Source organism: Rutidosis leptorrhynchoides, chromosome 1 (genome assembly GCF_046630445.1).
Source record: "Rutidosis leptorrhynchoides isolate AG116_Rl617_1_P2 chromosome 1, CSIRO_AGI_Rlap_v1, whole genome shotgun sequence".
NCBI classification, from domain to species: domain Eukaryota; kingdom Viridiplantae; phylum Streptophyta; class Magnoliopsida; order Asterales; family Asteraceae; genus Rutidosis; species Rutidosis leptorrhynchoides.
The window spans coordinates 53,591,433-53,613,222 of NC_092333.1; the positions used below are offsets into that span (position 1 = coordinate 53,591,433).

The 21,790-nt window shown below is 31.4% G+C and overlaps 1 protein-coding gene across 1 annotated transcript in view; it reads right to left on the minus strand.

Moving 5' to 3' along the window:
- Positions 1-21,790, minus strand: part of LOC139870065 (ABC transporter G family member 39-like) — a 73,443-nt gene that overhangs the window by 31,238 nt on the left and 20,415 nt on the right. The window contains 6 exon segments of the mRNA XM_071857938.1: positions 5,260-5,425; positions 5,558-5,661; positions 5,883-6,043; positions 6,117-6,235; positions 6,237-7,021; positions 7,354-7,444. Coding sequence (XP_071714039.1) covers positions 5,260-5,425; positions 5,558-5,661; positions 5,883-6,043; positions 6,117-6,235; positions 6,237-7,021; positions 7,354-7,444 — 1,426 coding nt within the window.

Genomic DNA, 21,790 nt, shown 5'->3' on the forward strand with positions numbered 1-21,790 from the left:
ACGACGCAACGATCTTGAATTTCAAGTCGGTGACCGAGTAATGTTAAAGGTCGCACCTTGGAAGGGTGTAATCCGTTTTGGGAAACGCGGGAAGCTAAATCCACGGTATATTGGTCCTTTCGAAATCTTGGAGCGTATTGGAACCGTTGCTTATCGTTTAGATCTTCCGCCTCAACTGAGTTCCGTTCATCCTACCTTCCATGTATCTAACTTGAAAAAGTGTCTTGCCGAACCCGATATCGTCATCCCTCTCGAGGAACTTACTATTGATGACAAACTTCATTTTGTGGAGGAACCGGTTGAAATTGTGGACACCTCCGTCAAGATATTGAAACAAAGTCGAATCCCGATTGTTAAAGTCCGTTGGAACGCCAAAAGAGGACCCGAGTTTACTTGGGAAAGACAAGATCAAATGCAAAGGAAGTATCCTCATCTATTCGTGAATTCAGAAACGCAAGATCTCGAGGAAGAAGCAACGACTACTACGCCTACTTAAATTTCGGGACGAAATTTCTTTTAAGGAGTAGGTAATGTAACATCCCGCCTTTTTCCGTCTACTTTTCCGTTATACTAATTTAAACTCCGTTATATGTTTATAACATCTTCCGTTGATACGCGTTTTAAATTATCTCGTTTAGGTAATTCACGCACCCGAACGAAAGTTGAAGGACTAAACTTGACAAGGGATCAAACCCTTGACTAGGTCAAAGGGTCAAACCCCTTTCACTCATTCATTATCATCTCCATCTCTCTCTCTTTCTCTCTAGCAAGAACACACACACCATTTCCAAATTCATTCAATCATCATCTAAATCCGATCTAGGAGGCTTACAACAAAATAAATTACATATTCGTGATCCTCTCTTCATCCTCTTCATTTTGGTACCAACTTCACCTCGTTTGGGTAACATTTCTAAAACTCTAGATTTCTCTAAATTCGTGTTTTTGGCTTGAAATGGTGTTAGTTAGTGTCTATGGCTCATTGTGATGTCGTGTATGTAATTTGTATGCTCGATCTCGTTGTTTTAGTATAACTAGCATGAACTTGAATTTTGGTGTGTTGTTCTTGAATTTTGGATGATCATATGTTGTTAGAGGTTAAAAGTTCATGTTCTAATTGTGTTCCTAGTATCACTAGCTTCAATTTGATGTGTAGGTTGATTAAGAAAACTTCAAAAGCATGATTATTGATTTTAAGATGTTTGACTAGGGTTTGATGGTTCTTGACATGAATTTTTGGATGCTTGAATGCCATGGAATGTTAATTGTTAGTGTTTAGTTGTAATGTATGCCTCATTACCTTCAAAACGGCATATCATATGTGAGAATTGGATTTCCGAAACTCAAAAGGCATTTGATGAACTTGAAAATTTGAAAATAGACTTTTATTGATCACTTGACGAGAAATCGGTTGTTGAAAATGATGTTTTTGATTGATGATACATGTTTAGTTGTGTTCCTTGACAAAAGAGCTTTCCAGCGGTATAAGATACGCCTTCTAGTTGTTTACGGTTTGCGTTTTATGGTTGTTTGAAGTTTTGACCAAGACTTGAACATTTGAAACTGACCAGGTACCAGGCCACGCCTAATGTCGCGGCGCGACACCTCTGGCCGCGGCGCGGCATATGCCGTGGTCAGGTTCTGACCTCCTTGTCCCAAATGTGAAAAATGTTTGGCACGTTCTAGACCTCCGATTCACAGGAAACTTGTTCTAACATGCTCATATATGATTAAAAACCTCAGAAAAATAGTTCGGGACCCGACCCGAACCTGTTGACTTTTTCGTTGACTTTGACCCGACCAAGTTGACTTTTAATCAAACTTAACCAAATGGTTGTGCAATCGTTCTAACATGCTTTTATACTTGTATCTTGCATGAAACGTGACAATTTGATTCACATGCTACATAATCGAGTCGTAACGAGCCATAGGACTAATTGAACATCTTTGACCTATCGTGTTTACCGTTATTGATACAACCTATTGTTTAGGTCAAGATTAGCATTGTTCTTTGCACACGTTACTTGTTGAAGTACTTTACTACTCGTGCACTCAAGGTGAGATCATAGTCCCACTTTTACTCTTTTTGAACTTACATTTGGGATGAGAAAACATAAACATTTCTTTACTAAGTGAACACAAGTACAGGAAAACAAACATTCTACATACGAGTTTAGAACAAAATCCTCAATTCGATTATCATTAGTTACACTTGCCGGGTGTAAGCGAGAACTTATGTTGTATGGATCCATATGGGTTTGACAAACCCTCATTCAAACGGTTCGCTACCGTTTACGAATGAAATATATTTTCGAGAAACAGTGTATGTTCTAGCACTAAGTGATGGGGTTCAATGGAAGGAAATGTTAAGCATTGATAATTGGGTGCTCGTGAAACAAACTTTTGGAATGTATTACTATTATTTCATTGATGCAAATCTTGTGGTTCACTTGTACTTACTTACTTAAACCTATGATTTCACCAACGTTTTCGTTGACAGATTTCTATGTTTTTCTCAGGTCCTTGAACGATACATGATACATGCTTCCGCTCATTATTTTGATACTTGCATTGGATGTCGAGTATATATGCATACATGGAGCGTCTTTTGACTACTTTTAAATTGTGTCGCATAAGTTTCATTTGTACTTAAAACTTTGTATCGTAACTTGTGGTGGAACTATTCTCGTAAACTTTGAACAATCTTTGCATTTAAAATGAATGCGGCATATCTTTTGGTCAAACGTTGTTTTAAAGACTTATGACCACGTAACGGGACCTAAGTAGACGGCGCCGTCAAACATGATTTGGTCGGGTCGCTACAGATGGTATCAGAGCTGGTTTAACCTTAGCCGTAAAGGTAGTCACGCGCGCCGGCTGTTAGGCCGGGCACTCATACGGACTATGCTTTTTGGCGGGTTAATCGTAGAGGGGGTTCTCACAGTGTTACCTGTGACGAAGCATTGGCTCTTACCCCTTGCGATCCCTTGGAATTTGAGGGTTGGCAGTTTGGCAGAAATGCGGGCCGTAAAATCAGTGTCTGCGGTACACTCAGTGGTCACCAAGCGGTTAGCTGGAAAGGCACTGGGTGGGTTTCTACCCCATCTGTCGCTACACATATGAGTATATATATACTCCCTCAAAGAAACCTCTAGAACTTCTACTAAAATTAGGACTCCTACCAAACTAATTACTCCGTAAAACATATAATTTAAATAAGTAAATAAAAATAAACTTAATAAATAAAATAAATAAACTAGATAACTATAACTATTGCTTAGCCTCCAAGCATTCATCGAGATCGGTTCCACATCAGTCTTCCCCACCTGAAAAGAACTCGCCCTCGAGTTCCAACTCAAACAAGACAATATACCCGGGTCAAAGACAAACCAATTAATAACAACTCGGTGAACAATGCAACTCAAATAAAATGATATGCGCGGGTCAAATACAAACAAACCAATTACAAGTTCATCATTTCCATTCCAAATAAGTTTGTGACGACCTCTTGTAAAAGTATTATGATCTAAAACCCTTTGACCCTTCTCCCCTTCTTGAAAAGAACTCGACCTCGAGTTCTCAATGCCCGGTTTAAAAGCGAACAAATCTCCTTTATTAATCATCTTGCTTGCATTTATGGAGTTATTCAAATAAACATATGATTTTTTTTTTTTTTTGTCTTCATAGTCTTTTGAAACCTCTACAACTACACCTTCATTATGGATACCTTCCGAACTGGCGGCTAAATTACATATGGATAAATTCTCTTCTATTAAATTAGAGCCTAACGAATTTGGATCTTCTTCAACACTAACAACTATATCATTCTGCATCTCCTCCAAAATAATTTCTTTTTCTGGACACGATGATATATTTTCTACCTGACTCTTTTCAACTATTTTATCACACTTCTCCATAAGAGAATCAGAATCTGATTTCTTCAACCTCTCTATTAAACTTTTCATCGAATCAAAAACTTCATCTGTATCGAGATTCTCCTTAACAGGTTGACTCTGGTAGAGTTGTGGCTGATAGTATGGATGATAGTAGGGCAGTGGTGGATAGTAGGGTTGATGGTAGGATTGTGGTTCATAGTAAATGGGGCGTTGGTGGTATTGTGGTAGTTCATATTGATGATATTGTTGTGACTCGATACAAGGTTGTACACCATAAGTAGCTCTTCGGTTTTCTTCTTCAATCCATCGTTGTTTCGCACGCTCGTTGGATTTATTAACTATATCTAGCGTGTTCTTGAGTTCTTTGAGAGCGATAGCGAGATCGCGACTTTGATTGCCCTTATCTCCGGCCATTGAAACAAGAAAAGGAAAAAAAAAAATTGTTTTTTTGCGATGAACAGTAATTGCGACGGATGAACAGTAACTTCTGACAATGAACAGTAACTTCTGGCGCGTTTCTGGCGGTGAACAGTAGAGATAAACAGTATTTTTTTTTAAGATAGATATCAAAATCCAAACGTGGGAGAGACCCAACTAATCAGAATTAAGATATGGTGGATAGATTATCAAAATACCAAACGTGGGAGAAACCCAACTAATTGGAATTATGATAGATTGGATCGATTGCTCTGAATACCAATTGATAATGATCAAAGATCCGTTGGAAGACAAACGCTCTTCACAACAAGAATTAAAACACAAACGTGTATTAATTAAATAATATGTATCTACTGATACGTAAACATGAGTTGCAAACACAAACTCACATATAGCTTTTAATTAATTCAAAACAAGATAGGTTGATTGACTCACGTTACATATGAGTATATATATACTCCCTAAAAGAAACCTCTAGAACTTCTACTAAAATTAGGACTCCTACCAAACTAATTACTCCGTAAAACATATAATTTAAATAAGTAAATAAAAATAAACTTAATAAATAAAATAAATAAACTAGATAACTATAACTATTGCTTAGCCTCCAAGCATTCATCGATATCGGTTCCACATCAGTAAAGACCCGATAGAGTCGTTAAAACATAGTCATGTGAATATTGTAATGTAAGTTATTTGCTTAGCTGCAACAAAGGAGGCTATAAAAGATGGTGTTTGGATGTGATTCTGCAGTTGAAGTGGTAATAATCAAATAACTAGTTGTTCAAATATTTGACATTCTGATTAATTAAAAAGTTCAATGCAAAAGGGGCCACAAAAAGATATTTATGTCCAAAAGGTAATGTAAGATGGAAGTAAACGTTTCTCACAATTGGTTATAATTGCATAATGCTAGATAACCTACGATTGAGGAAAGTTAGGGCTGCGATATATAATATGTTGAAGAGAATCGAAAATCCAAAAAGGACTCCTATAGCTATCCAGAACCAATAATCCTCTGTATAAAAACTTCTTGATTTGAGAAGGGCTTCCCCAACGGTTAATGCATTAATTCGTGGATCAATATTCAGCTGCATCATAAAGGTTACAGTTATGTTGCTATCAGAAGCTATATGATAGACGGTTGTATTGTATCACATATATAATTCTATAAGAACAACCCTAAACTTCTATATAGTTGAACAGTCAACAATAGGGCTTACACTGCTCCATCTTTTGTCAAGAAACTCATTTATAACCAAAGCATTCTGAGCATACATCAAAGGAGAGACATAGAATGCCCATGACATCCATGGCTTACTATCATCTGCAATTACATCATTAAATTCGTCACTTTCTTATGCCATGGATCGCAGACTACGCTATGTATGTAGCAGATCGTTAAAAACCATAAACCGAATATAGAAGAGATTATATATTTTTAGGGGTCACTTTGAAAGTTATTTAAAGTGTTGGCATGTTAAGTTGACCTGAATAAACAACCCAACCCACCCATTATGCAGAAGATATTAGGAGAGGAAATTGTACCCTTAGCAACCACAAAGCCTCCAAGGGTGACTATCATCATGAGGGTGAAGGAACCTAAAGTGTATGAAAGTACTTCTGTTCTTCCTACAACGGCAAGCAACCGAAAAAGGGAAAGAGCCATTTGATGTATGGCAAAGAACGTCAAGAATTGTAGACCAAATCTGAACCAAAAATACCGTTAAAGGTTATAGTTACCAAGAGAACGGGAAATTTCAAATGTTTTAGCTATTTTACCTCGCCGCATTTGGAGCAAATCCAATAGTATAATATGTAAGAACAACCCAAATTCCAGATTCCATCAATGATAACGGAATTCGAAGTATCCAAATAGGAAGAGCAAAAGCCCAAGGTGTTTAGATACAAAAATGAATCTCTTTGTTTGAAAAAAACTGGAAGCCTTATCACGGTCAATGCAAGCTCAGACATCCCATTAAACATTACTATAATTAGACCAAAGAAAAGTGCACCGAAAAACTTCCCTCCATCTTCCAAGTTTCCAAAATGCATCTCAGTTTTGAAAAACACAGCCATGGCTAGTAATGACATAAATGTCAACTGAAATGTTTTAAATACGTAAAGCAAAGAATTACGCTTTGATAACAACCACTCCCTATGGAAGCATGCTTTCAGTAGTTCAAAGTTAGATATTCCATACTTTTCTTTGAACAAGGCATCCTGGGGTGCTTTGAATTTATCATAAGGAATGTGAATATCGTTTTCAAGTTTCTGTCCAACATGAAATGACTTAAACGCTTGTGAAAATTCGGGGATTGTTATATATCTATAAGATTGGTCTTGTTTAAACCAGTATTGTTCTTGATCTTTCACTGAAGTTGCTTCTTGAAGGAAGTCAGCTACCCCCTTCCTTTCAGGGCATCTAAATCCCATATGCTCAAAAAACTGAAGGACGTCTTCACAAGGACCTTGATAGCCAATCTGACCCTCTGACATGAAGATGACATCATCAAAAAGTTTGAACGTCTCGGGGTCAGGTTGCAAAAGAGAGATGACCATTGTTAAATCCATTATGTGAACCAGTTCGCATAAGTACTTTGTGATACGAAATGTGGTGGCGCTGTCCAGTCCATTAGACATATCATCCATGAAGAAGACATTTGCCGGCCCCACTAACATCTCTCCTGTATAAAAAATTTGTCAACAAGTAGCATCCATATAGAGGTGTCATTTTAAAGGTGGCAAAAGGGGCTGGGAGAGTTGAGTATTGGGTCCAACAGGTTAACGCTAAAGGGGTAAATTTTATAAGTCAAATAGAAACTTCTATATTTTTATTGTTTAAATACTTTATGGATTTTCTAATATGCTTGTGTAAAATACAATTTCATAACAAGGTCATTCAAATAAAATGACTTAGGAGGTAATGCATTAATTGTAATATAAAGGGTGAACATATATTGTAAAATTATAAAAAGTGATAGCAGACTTGTAAATATCAACAAAAATTCTAGCATACCGATAGTGGTACGTTTCTTTTCTCCGCCAGAGATACCTCTTCTCATTTCATCACCAAACATAGTATCAGCACAAGTTTCCAGCCCAAGTATCTATTAGACGAAGAAAAAGAGTTTAAACCATATAGAAAAATGTCATTACAAATACCATCTAACTTCCAAGAATGTGAGCATAATATGTTTTCTTGGTCAAATATACCTGAAATAGCAAATTTTGAAAGGAAAAAAACCACTATTTTTCCATGTATACAGTTGACACAATATCTAACAGCAATGTCTAGAGGACTTGATATATCAAATTCAAATCTGACTTAAAAAAAAAAAAAAAAGCTTAAAACATCGTGCATCCTAAGAAGTTAGAAATCTGTCTTTCGATACTTTCCACTCTTAAAGTAGTTATTCCCTGTGATAGAGCCTTCTCAAAATAAACTTGGAACATGCTACACGGCGTAAGCTATAAGGCTAAATGAAGTCGCACACGTGAAGTGTAAAACATACAGCACAAACAATGCACATGCTCAAAAAGTATAACCAAGCCATAGGATTTGGAATTATATGGCATCCGGAATGGATATACATTAGGTCCAATATCCGGTGTACTAAATTTAATGATAACAAGTGATGTATGACGATGACAGACTAGTGTAGACATGCAGTATGTTCTTATTGTATTCGGAATACAATACTTAGGGCCTGTTTATTTACTTTCTCATCACGCACTCTCTATGGACAATGAAATGTTAAATGCACTAGTAAGTAGGTAGTGAATGAGTATCTCTGTATTTGACTATTTGTTGTTTACTTTTCGAACCAAATGAACAACTGAATGACTTATAGTGACCATATTAACCTTATGGAGTAATTTTTTTAACGCTGAACATGTATATTTTAGTAAGACTTAAGTGACCATTAAAACCAGATTTATACATTACTATATTACTAAAGTAAGTATTTGACATAATATAATATTGAGTTCATAACGTAATCTGCATTTCATCAAATCATCAATAACCTATATACTGTAGCATTTTAATCAATACTTTTAAAATAACCTATACGGAGTATATATTTGTTTTTTCACATTAGCTCAATTGTTGAAAGATACCACTTGAATATAGTAATTACACTAAATAATCATCCACCATTAACGAGTCGCATAAATCGAAATATCCTCATGGATGATCTAATCCCTATATTCAATTCGAATTATTAGGAAGACATTTCAACTGTGCATGAACTGAGAGAAAACCTAACTTCAATTGAGTGTAACCGGAGTATAAAATCATGAAAACGAAATTGCATACAAAAATATAGGTTATGTGATGAATTAATTCAAAAATAAAGGACAAGATCAGTAGATCACCTGTGGTGATGGAAAGAAAAAGCGCCGATGAAGTGTTGATCCAACATTGACGACTGAGCGGACGACGACGGAGAAGAAACCGGCGACAGCGCCGGTAAAATTGAAGAAACTATCCATGGCAGGGAGGCGGGGAAAATGTTCCCGGGGTTTTACTCAATTAGAATATTTGTGATTAGCGATGGCGCCGCTGGCAACTGGGCACGAGTTGTATATACCCGCGACTGGTCTCTTGGTTTTTTTTTTTTTTTTTACTCAGATGTAATATTTGTGACTCGCGGATATTCGTGATTCGCAGGTAAACTCACGGTTAATAATAATATACAACTTCGTTGAATTTATTTTAGAAAAATTAGAAAATTTTATTAATATGTACAATTAACATGTGTAAAATGACCTGAAAATCAAGTATTTTACTCATATGTAATATTTTATTTTTAATCATTATTGCATTACATGTAAAATCCCTTTTAAATTGATACTTTTATGTATAAACTCGCGGATAAATAAAAAAAAAGTCTCATGAATTGGCGGTTTGGGTTTTACCTGCGACGGATAGTATGTACCCGCGACCCGCCCGAGACACGTTGGCGGGTATAATTTTTTACCCGTACCCTTGCCCACTGATAAGATTTTATGATTTTATCCGCCCATCACGAATCAGGTACCCGCGGGTCACAGGTTTTTTCTCGCCCATTGCCATCCCATATATATATATATATATATATATATATATATATATATATATATATATATATATATATATATATATATATATATATATATATATATATATATATATTACATTTTAACATTTTCACTCACAAACACTTTCCATTTACTCCCAAACTTTCAACTTCAAAAAATTCAATAAGTAAATATTTCAGCCCAACAACACTTCACTACCCGATTTGATTTCAATTGACGTTTTTTACAAATGTGATTTATCGTATGATTGGACGTCATACGCAAATGGCGAGAAAAAATCGTTTGAAGCTATTAATATTCGTGACCTCGACCTCTCGAACATGTTCGTTTTTTTTTAGAGAAATGATACTATTTGAGCACTCGGACATTTTGTATTTCAAATAAAACAAGAAAAAATTTGAGGTTCTTATCCACCCGAAAGAATGGTATAAAATAACCGAGAAGACAAAGATACGCTCGAAACGAATTGAGTTGTATCTCCTGTTTATCGATGAAATTTTTCAACCTAATTATGATAACGAGAGTAGTAACGAGTCCGGCTACGTGAGTCATGACTCGTTTTCATCCTATTGAATTGTATCTTATACTTTTATATTTGTTTATGTAACTGTATTTTAATTTTGTTTATATATTGTATTATGTTTATGTAATCGTATTATCTAAAAGTGTTTATTCTAGTTATTTAATTATTTATATTGGTTTATTATTTATATACTTTAATAATAATAATAATAATAATAATAATTAATAATAATAATAATAATATATTCGGTAATAATAATAATGAAATTTAAATAGAAAAGAATGTGGATTCATGGGTATGTCATGGTAGAGATTGAAATGTTCTGAATTAGTGATGAGAATATAATGATAAAGTAACGCTCATATGAGAGTGTGTAATTAAATAAAGGGAAAAGCTAATTTGTGCCCTAAGGGCATATGTTAAGAACCATTAATGATGCCAATGTTTCCATGAATAATATAAAATTGTAGTTGATACATATATAAAATTTGAAAACTTGTGAGTTTAATAAATTAATTTTGTGATATATTTGGAAAGTTTGAGTGCAATAAATGATGCTTAACTTGTGCCCTTAGGGCATACGTTAGCCAATCCCAAATAACAAATTTAATGAATTGAAAAGTTTGTTTATAGTCGATTTCTGATTCTAAAACTTTGGTGTTTGGTTGAAAGTTGTCTAAAGTGAAATAATGACAAATATTTATGAATGGTTAAATGGGGTAGCGAAACAACAATGGTTAGAATTAATACCTTCATTAAATATCTGAGATTCAAACATCATAGAAAACAACAATGATATATTTGTTTTTGATGAAATTTGTGAAAAGTTGAAAAAGATAACCAAATCGAGTATAATGAGATTGTAGATTTGTAGCTAAGGGAGTTATAAATAGTTCATGACCATATAATAATAGTTAGCTAATGCTCTTAGATCATTTCTCCCTCTTTGTTTCGGTAATTCTCTAGTCGCTAATGATTTTAAATAGTTCAAAAATATCGGCTTAAATGAATCCTATGTGATTGATATTTTCATTTGGTGGGGGCAACCATAAGTTAAGAACGGTGTTAGAATGTTCAAACTGAATAGTCTTTATGATGCTTATGTTTTAGCTAAAGTGAAAGAAGAAACAAACAAGTTGATGAAGAGGTTGGAACGAAATCCTACTGAATTATTGATAACAAAAATAACAAATTAGATGATTTGGAAAGTTTTTTATAGTCGGTATTCTAATTCTAAAACATTAGTGTTTAGTTGAAAGTTGTCTGGTTATAAGTTGCTACATATTCTAAATTTGTATTTAGCTGTTGAATGGCTAAATGGAGCGGCGAAGCAACAATAATTTGGCACCAAGATCTTCATTAAAAACTAAAGATTCAAGCATCATAGAAAACAACAGTGATATATTTGTTTGGATGAAATTTTTGAAAAAATTGAAAAAGATAACCAAATCGAGTATAATCGGGTTGTAGAAGAGGGTATTTAAAATGTAGTTGTGGTTAGTTAAAGGATCTGTCAGTCACTAATATTTGCATTAGCTCGAGTCATCTATTATATTAAAATTCGTTTGCATCTATTAGTTTGAGTGAAGGTATATATTATTGGAACCATTCAGATGGACCAAAAGAATTTAAATTGTGGAATAGAAAGGACCGTAACTGTTGAAAAGGTTAACTCGATGAAATAGAATATTGGGATAGGAATGGCTATATATATATATATATATATATATATATATATACACACACACACACACACACACACACACACACCCCTAAATATACGAATACTCATATTGAAACTGAGATATTTTCAGAAAGAAAACGTCACCAAACAGGAGAATACAAACACATGTACCGGAACAAGGCTCGCACCTAGAAAGCTATAATGTTACAAATCTAATTAACTATCTATATATAAACGAGCCTCGTCCGACAATTCCAATTAAGCAACGCTAACGATACTAACAAAGAAGAAAAACAACCTTAACAAACTCGAGCAAAAAGCGACACTCAACACAACCAAAACGTAGGGCAAGCTAAAGCGCAATCTTTTTTTAGATTATCGTTGATCGTATCAAGGCAAAGATTTTTTCCTGCTCGGTTCTCGAACCTAAAAGGATGGCTGTATAATGTTTACTCAAGAGCTTTCATTTATTTTTGTGGAAAAAATCACCTAGATCATTACTTGCAAGTAAAAATTTTTGTTATGAAACTTACCGTGGAGATGTGACTATTGCTTTAAATAAAGCTGATTTTTTTCATTAAAGTCAAAACTTCTAAAGTTTGACTTATAAAAATGACTTAGAAAACTATTGAATTTCTTTTATTATATATGACATCATGCAAATCAAAAAAGAATGATGATATAACATATTCAAGACGTCACTATGACGTTAGCTTCAAAAAATAAAAAAATCATGCGTGTGACGTCATGCTAACGTTAACAATTAAAAAACTTAGGCATGATGTCTTGTTGACGTTAACATAAAAAAAAATACACATGACGTCATGCTGACATCATCATTTAGAGAAATCATGTTAACTTTTCACACTGTCCAAAACGTTCAATTAAAAATCTATTTTCCCGCGAGTTTCAATATAATTAGTAACACCTATTTTATACGAGTATTAGTTAACATTTAGTGAATTGATATTTAAGATCAATGAATATTACATACACTTACTTTGCTAATCCGATTATTCATGAAAAAATATGGCTTAAACTTAATAATAAAATGTAGTAAAAAGTTTACATGTAAGATGGTTAAATATAATGTAACATTTGGGATAACATTACAAAATATGGAGCTTTTATATTCTTTGAGTATTATATTCATTAACAATCACTTGTTTATATGTTATCAGTGTTTAATTTATTATTAGACCATCTAATTAACTAATATTACAAGTATAGATAATTATAGTCAACTACTTCATACGCCTTAAATTAAAGCATATACTAGTATCACAATTTATTAAGCCATGAAAATGTAACTATTAAAATGTTACAACACGAGCTTTATGTACGAGGTTTTAGGTACTAGTAGTATAATTAAATATCAAATTAAATATAGTGTGACATCTAAGCACTTCATTGTGTGACTAAATCAAAACCAGTTAAAATTTATGGAATTATCTATCGTGTGCCTTAAAGCACGCGATAAGAACATTATTACATTAAAGATTTAAATCCTAACAACCATCATGAATTCATCATTTTTGATTTTTGTCAATTTACATATACACTCCTTGTTTTCAAACAAATTTAATGTAAATAGGTAAAGGGTGAATTACGATAAATTATGTACTAATTATTACAGCTTAAATATTAAATGTAATAATAACTTTATTGTATGTCTTTTGGACACACATTAAACAAACTCAAAATTAATATAAAAGTATTACTATTAAATGAATTAAAGTTACCTATATATAATTTATTTGAGATATGTTAGTATCAGACAAAATTTTCATACAAGTACTTTAAATGTGCAACTAATAACCAATCAAATCAATTTGTTCTTTATCTTTTGTCATTGTCTTTCTTAATTTTATAGAGCTATATTATTGTGTAGTTGATTTGTGTTAAAATTGAGTGAATAAATCACTTATATATCTATTTATTACAGAGTATTAAATAGATAGATACATCGAGTTAATCACTGCTATTGATAAATACTCCGTACATGGTTTAAGACTTATATAAGATGATGTGCTCATGATTGTTGCAACATTGCAACAAATCAATTCAACGATTCAAACTTCATTTGAAAAAATTGTATAACTCTACCTCTAAGTTTCTCTTACAAGTTCACCTTTATATTTTTTTTGGATGATTATCATTTCAAATAATATATGCAATTGTACAATTGTATTACTACTCGATCAACGATATCATCATATCATTATAGTGAATCTCCTATTTCCTTCATAGTAAAAACTAGGTTTATATGGCTCGCGTTGTTGGTAAAAAAAATGTAAAAAGAAAGAACAATACCTCCTTTTCACAATTACAAATGTTAGAATATTAGATTAGGCTTAAGTTCAATATGTGAGCATGAGACCATTAGGGTTTTTATCTTCATTTTTTTTTAATAGTAAGGATGGATTAGTGAATAAAAAGATTTGACGTGATGATAAATTGAATGGAGGTGGTGACGGCTATGTGATTTAACCAGGATCATACCTCTCTGATACCATGTTAAAGAATAGTACCCGGTGAATATTATTGATAACATTGGACACTATTTATAAAGTACATAAACCCTAACCATCTTAATCCTAATGTCTCAAACTCACATATTGGACTTTTAATCTAATATGTCTAACAACGAAAATCCCTAAAAAATACCATATAAAACAAAGTAAAAATAAAAAGTATAGCTACCGAAAAAAAGACATGAACATTGATACGACACACGATTGTATAGTATAATTTATTTTAAAAAATTAATTTAGTTTAAGAATTTAGCAAAAGAGAAAAATGAATAAATGATGAAATATTTTGTTAAAAGATATCAAGAAAAAGGTCTAATATGGGGGAAAATGTGTAGCGTCCTTGGAAAAGAAAAAAGAAAAACAACAAAAAGAAAAACAAAATAGAAGTGTAGTATCGTTAAGAGAAAAATATAGCATTACATAGTTGTGACATATTTCTACCTATTAATAATGCTAGAGATTTAAATATAAGGAAACAATCTCTCTATGTTCGAGTAGAGAGATGAATGATTTTCTCTATCGGTGTGTAGAGAACTCGTTCTTTACAAGCTGGTGAGATACGACTTCTCTTCTATAATAGGATAGATGATCGATTGTTTACATTCCACTCCTTATACTTCACATGTATGAGATTAAATATTGTTGTTGTTGTATGAATGTACTATACCAAACAGGTGGCCAATGTGATGACCCGGGAATTTCTGACCAAATTTAAACTTAATCTTTATATGGTTTCGACATGATGAGCAAAGTCTGTTAAATCGTGTTTCAAAATTTTTGAATAGTTTACATGAATGCATTGGCCTTTGACCATTACCGACGATTCACGCACAATTGTTTGTAAATAAATATGTATATATATATATATATATATATATATATATATATATATATATATATATATATATATATATATATATATATATATATATATATATAAGAATGTATAATAATTAGAAGTAATGAAACATAACTTAAATTAAATATGTAAAATAAAATACAATTTAATTAATTGAATTGAATAGGTAAAGTAGTATATAAAATAAATTGAAACAATAAGATATAATCATTAGTATTGAATATATATATAAAATAATAAACAAGGTAATAATGTGATTATTAAAAATAAAACTATATGTAAGTGTATGTGACTTCTATAAATAGTTATTTGGATATGTATATAAAATATTTAACTATTATATGTTATATATATGTATAATTATTAAAATATACATGATTAATAATGTGTAATATTAATATATTAAATTTAACTACAAATTTAAAATACTATTAATATTATACTTCTATTAAAATAAAAATTGTTAGTAAAAAAAATCAATAATAGTATTGTACATAATATATAGGTAAGAAATTTGTTTAGTATTTATTATTAACACATATAATTATTATTATTATTTGTATTAGTAATGTTATTATCATTATTATTAGTTTTAGTATATTTATTATATTTATTTTAATTATATTTATAAATATTAATTGTCATATATAATAACCGATAGATATAGATATATGAATGAATGGAATGGGTATACATCACTATCTCCCTTCTCTTTTCTTATTCTGCTTGTGAACCTTTGCCTCTCAATCATTTCTATTGCAGCTGTATTAAGTACTTATCAATATCATTCAGTAATTGGTGCTCGTTAAAAAAAAGAAAAAAAAAGAAACAGAACTGATATTTTTTTTATAAACTCAAAACCCATTTAACCTTTGAATCGATTCAAAACGAATTGATAGGAAGTAGAATTGCAGAAGTGTTCTAAATCATGTCGTGAATGTTTCCTCAAATTCGCAGGTCCTAATTCGTTATATAAAGCTCGAATTCGAAGAGTCAAATTTCAAACCTAAAATGTCAAACATTGTTCTACAATCGAATTCGAGTTATATGTTATGTTTCTTGTTAAATTGCCGATTGATAACGTTTATATGAATGATATACAACATATTTCATGTTGTAAGATTTTCCTAATTCGTATTCAAAATCAAAATCATTATATAATTTTTTTTTTTAAACCATAACCCAGCAGCAGCACTCTTTCTTATTTAAATTTTTTTTTTATTTATTTTGCTGTTGATTAATCCATTTAATCACAAACAAAACATGTTTCAATTTATAATTATATTGTAAAACATTCTTGAAATCAAAATCCAAATATTTTTTTTGTGTGTTACGAACAGCAGGTATTCTTTTTTTGTTATTTTTTTGTTTTGTTTTGTTTTCTGTTAATTTTCTAAAATCAAACTAAATCGTTTTTTTTTTTTTTTTTTTTTATTTGAAGTTCTAAAACTAATCAAGCAGATAGTTGTTATTATACCATACATTTATCACTAAGATTACTAACATTTTTTTTTAATATTAAGTATTATCATTTTTACCATTACAAATATTAATTTAGTATTACTACAATTACTAGTTATATATATATATATATATATATATATATATATATATATATATATATATATATATATATATATATATATATATATATATATATATATATATAACAAACATAACTTAACTATATTAATGCTTTTTATATACAAAAAGAATACATTTAATGAAATAATGAAAAGTATATATAAGTTAATAATATAAAAGTTAAATCACTAATAATAATATATATTTGTTCGATTACAAGTATACGTCTTAATATATATACAAATGATATAGGTTCGTGAATCCGAGGCCAACCCTGCATTGTTCAATCTAGTCATATGTATTTTTACTACAAAATACAGTATGGTGAGTTTCATTTGCTCCCTTTTTAAATGCTTTTGCAATATATATTTTTGGGACTGAGAATACATGCGCTGCTTTTATAAATGTTTTACGAAATAGACACAAGTAATCGAAACTACATTATATGGTTGAATGATCGAAGCCGAATATGCCCCTTTTACTTGGTAACCTAAGAATTAGTAAACCGATCTACTAATTGACGCGAATCCTAAAGATAGATCTATTGGGCCTAACGAACCCCATCCAAAGTACCAGATGCTTTAGTACTTCGATGTTGTTTTATCATGTCCGAAGGATTTCCCGGAATGATAGGGGATATTCTTATATGCATCTTGTTAATGTCGGTTACCAGGTGTTCAATCCATATGAATGATAATTTTATCTCTATGCATGGGACGTATATTTATGAGAACTGAAAATGAAAATCTTGTGGTCTATTAAAATGATGGAAATGAATATTTATGATAAACTAATGAACTCACCAACCTTTTGGTTGACACTTGAAAGCATGTTTATTCTCAGGTACGAAAGAAATCTTCCGCTGTGCATTTGCTCATTTTAGAGATATTACTTGGAGTCATTCATGACATATTTCAAAAGACGTTGCATTCGAGTCGTTGAGTTCATCAAGATTATTATTAAGTCAATTATAGTTTGATATATTATAAAATGGTATGTATGCTGTTAACTGTCGATGTAATGAAAGTTTGTATTTTAAAAATGAATGCAATGTTTGTAAAATGTATCATATAGAGGTCAAGTACCTCGCGATGTAATCAACTATTGTGAATCGTTTGTAATCGAAATGGACTTCGTCCGGATAGATTAGGACGGGTCGCTTCAGCCAACCGTGCGTTGCGACGGCCACCTTGAAAGGTATTCATTTGCAGTTGCTGTAATTGTGCGTAAATATATGAATTCTGTTACAAATCCATTTTTGTAATCCGTCTCCATAGATATATAGTAATTCGGTTACACGGCAAGTTGTAGTTACAAATAGCTAGCTCCTAATATACAATCAAAAGTGAGCATTGTTAAGACCAAAGTCAACAAATACAACAAATAAAACAAACCTTCTACGACTAAAGTTGGGCGATCAGTAGCAGCGGCTCCCACGTCTGTGTACATATCAGCAGTTGCAATTATCGTCAGAAAACCACCAATAATAAGTAATAGGAAGTATATGTTACAACGTAAATGGAAGAAAAAATGGGTAAATAAAATAGAAAGTAATAAGACAATCCAATACTTGAAGGGCAGAGAAGACATGGAAGCGAAGTCGAATTCGTTATAAGGGATCGAAAGTGATGGATGTAAGTCGAAAGGGTTCTGAGATGTACTTGTAGACGCAGATGACTGCTGGACAGGAACGATGCCCATACGATTGCGATAATGTAGCATGTTTTTAATTGTTGTTTGTCTTGCAGAAACGGAAAACGTATCGAAAGAAAAAGCAGCTGCAGCAATACCCTCAACATAAGAATTTGTCAAATGCACTAAAAGTTTCTTTGGCGCTTCCTTTTTACGTTTTTGTATTAGTCACTATAGAAGAAAACACAAAAAATGAACATATTAACAGCGAACACAATAAGCAAATAGAAACTGAATATAAAAAATTGAAGTACCTAGAAACACCAGAGATATTCACAGAAGCCAGAAAATCGATGTCGACTGCATAAATAATTGGAAAACAGAGACAATGGAAGATGAAGACATATAGAATAACCCAACACGTATGCACAAAAGATAATGATAATAAACTATTTTGACCCATTTCTGGACTGCACATTACTCGACTGCAAATAAACCAAAAATACAGTAACAAACTTTATACCTGGGGCATGTATTTTTGAAGTTCATCTTTGAGCGGGTCAAAATCTACTTTAGCTTACCAAATCTAATTGAAATCCAAGAAATAATGGATCAAAATCTTTACTTTCGCAAAACTCAGCTGAAATCAATGAAAAGAATGGCTTAAAATCTTCAAGAGCTTGCAAAACCCTCTTGAAATAAACCAAATAACTTACAAAAATATGTAAACATGAAAATATCCCACTTGCAATCAAAACAAACAATTAGTCAAAATCAATAATACTTGCAGAACACACATAAATTCAAGCAAATAACAGACGAAAATCATTAAAAGCTAAAAACTTTGAAACCCCACTTGAATTTTATTGATATCCTCGAAGTAGGGTTTGATCATTACAAAACTAACCAATAACTATATCAAAAGTAAATGAATGAATGAAACACTTCAAAACCTTACACCTAACAAATCTTGATTGATAACATGTTAGAAGGAATCAAAAAGCTTGATAAAAATGCTAACCTTGGTATGCTTCATATGTATCATGAAAGTTGGAACGTAACAATATCGTCACCTTTCGTTCGTCTGGATGCCATTTGTGTTCACAATATCCTCTAAAATACTGACAATTATAAATACCCAAGAGATAGACTTTATAATATAGAACAAATATTCAAGTACAACATATATGAGATCGAAATAGCAACATATTGATAATGTTAAAAACGAACATATATTTCATAGCATTATCTATCAAGAAAGACAAGATTTTAGTTGCAATTGTTCTATTTACAAGTGATATTCGTTTAAATAATAAAAGGTGAAGACAAAAGACAGATTCGACGAATTGAAGACGCAAACGACCAAAAAGCTCAAAAGTACAAAATACAATCAAAGTGGTTCCAATTATTGATAAGAAACGTCTCAAAATTACAAGAGTACAAGACGCAAAACGTAAAGTACAAGATATTAAATTATACGCAAGGACGTTCGAAAATCCGAAACCGGGACCAAAGTCAACTCACAACGCTCAACGCAACGGACCTAAAATTACAAGTCAACTATGCACATGAATATAATATAATAAATAATTAATTCTTAAAATTTATATATATATATATATATATATATATATATATATATATATATATATATATATATATATTATATATTATAAACGTCGGCAAGCTAGGAAACAAGCTCTTGTGAGCTGGAAAAAGGGGCCATGCGATCGTATGGCCTGGAAGAACAAATTCCATGCGATCACATGGCAGTAGGTGGCTGGCCACATCCTATAAATTTCGCAGTTTGGTGATCAGTTTTATATATCTTTTTCCTCTCTATCTATCAAACGTATATATATATATATATATATATATATATATATATATATATATATATATATATATATATATATATATTATATTTTAATTTTAATTTTAATTTTAAATTCTAATAATAAGGGTATGTTAGCGAATGTTGTAAGGGTGTAAGTCGAAATTCTGTCCGTGTAACGCTAAGCTATTTTTAATCATTGTAAGTTATGTTCAACATTTTTAATTTAATGTCTCGTAGCTAAGTTATTATTATGCTTATTTAATGCCGAAGTAATCGTGATGTTGGGCTAAATATTAAAATTGGGTAATTGGGCTTTGTACCATAATTGAGGTTTGGATAAAAGAACGACACTTGTAGAAATTAGACTATGGGCTATTAATGGGTTTTATATTAACTAAATGATACCTCGTTGATTTAATATATAGACTTATAATTTGACGTATTTATATATAACCACATACGCTTGACTGGGTACGGTGGGCGGGATATCTATAAATACCAATAATTGTTCATTTTACCGGACATGGGACTGGATTAATAGTTAATAGACTTGTTGAAATAGGGGTGGATTACATTCAAGGGTAATTGGTGTAATTGTTAACAAAGTAGTAAAACCTTGGATTACACGCAGTCGATAACCTGGTGTATTCATTAAACAAAGTATTAAGACCTTGTTACAATTCGAATCCCCAATTAGTTGGAATATTTGACTTCGGGAATAAGAATAACTTGACGAAGACTCTCACACTTTATGATTATGACTGATGGACTATTATGGACAAATCCGTATGGACATATTAAATAATCCAGGACAAAGGACAATTAACCCATGGGAATAAACTAAAATTAACACGTCAAACATCATAATTACGGAAGTTTAAATAAGCATAATTCCTTTATATATTTCATATTTAATTGCACTTTTAATTATCGCACTTTTATTTATTGTCATTTTATTTAATTGCATTTTTAATTATCGTACTCTTTAATTATCGCAATTTTATTTTATCGCACTTTTATTTATCGCAATTTCATTATCGTTATTTACTTTACGCTTTAAATTAAGTTATATTTATTTTTAATATTTTACATTAGGTTTTAACTGCGACTAAAGTTTTAAAAATCGACAAACCGGTCATTAAACGGTAAAACCCCCTTTTATAATAATAATTCTACTTATATATATTTTTGTATTTTTACAATTATAAGTTAAAAATATAGCGTTAAACTTGGCTAAAGATCCATGTGGAACGAACCGGACTTACTAAAAACTACACTACTGTATGATTAGGTACACTGCCTATAATTGTTGTAGCAAAGTTTAGGTATATCCATTCTTTAAATAAATAAATATCTTGTGTAAAATTGTATCGTATTTAATAGTATTTTCTTGTAAAAATTAATAGTATTTTATACACCACCTCGCACGCATCAAGTATTTTTGGCGCCGCTGCCGGGGAACTCTTGCTTAGACGCCGGAAGCGCAACGCTATATAAAAAAAAAGATCTTATTAGAGTTTTATTAAGTTTTTATTAAAAATATACGTTTTTTTTTAAAAAATATAAAAATATATAAAAAGAAAAACAAAATATATATATATTAAAGAGTTTGTTACATATATATATAAAATTATAAAGTTTCTTTATCTTTATTTTTAGTTTTTAAGAATTAAGTTTTTATTTAATTTATATAAATATTTATTTATATTAAAAACAGA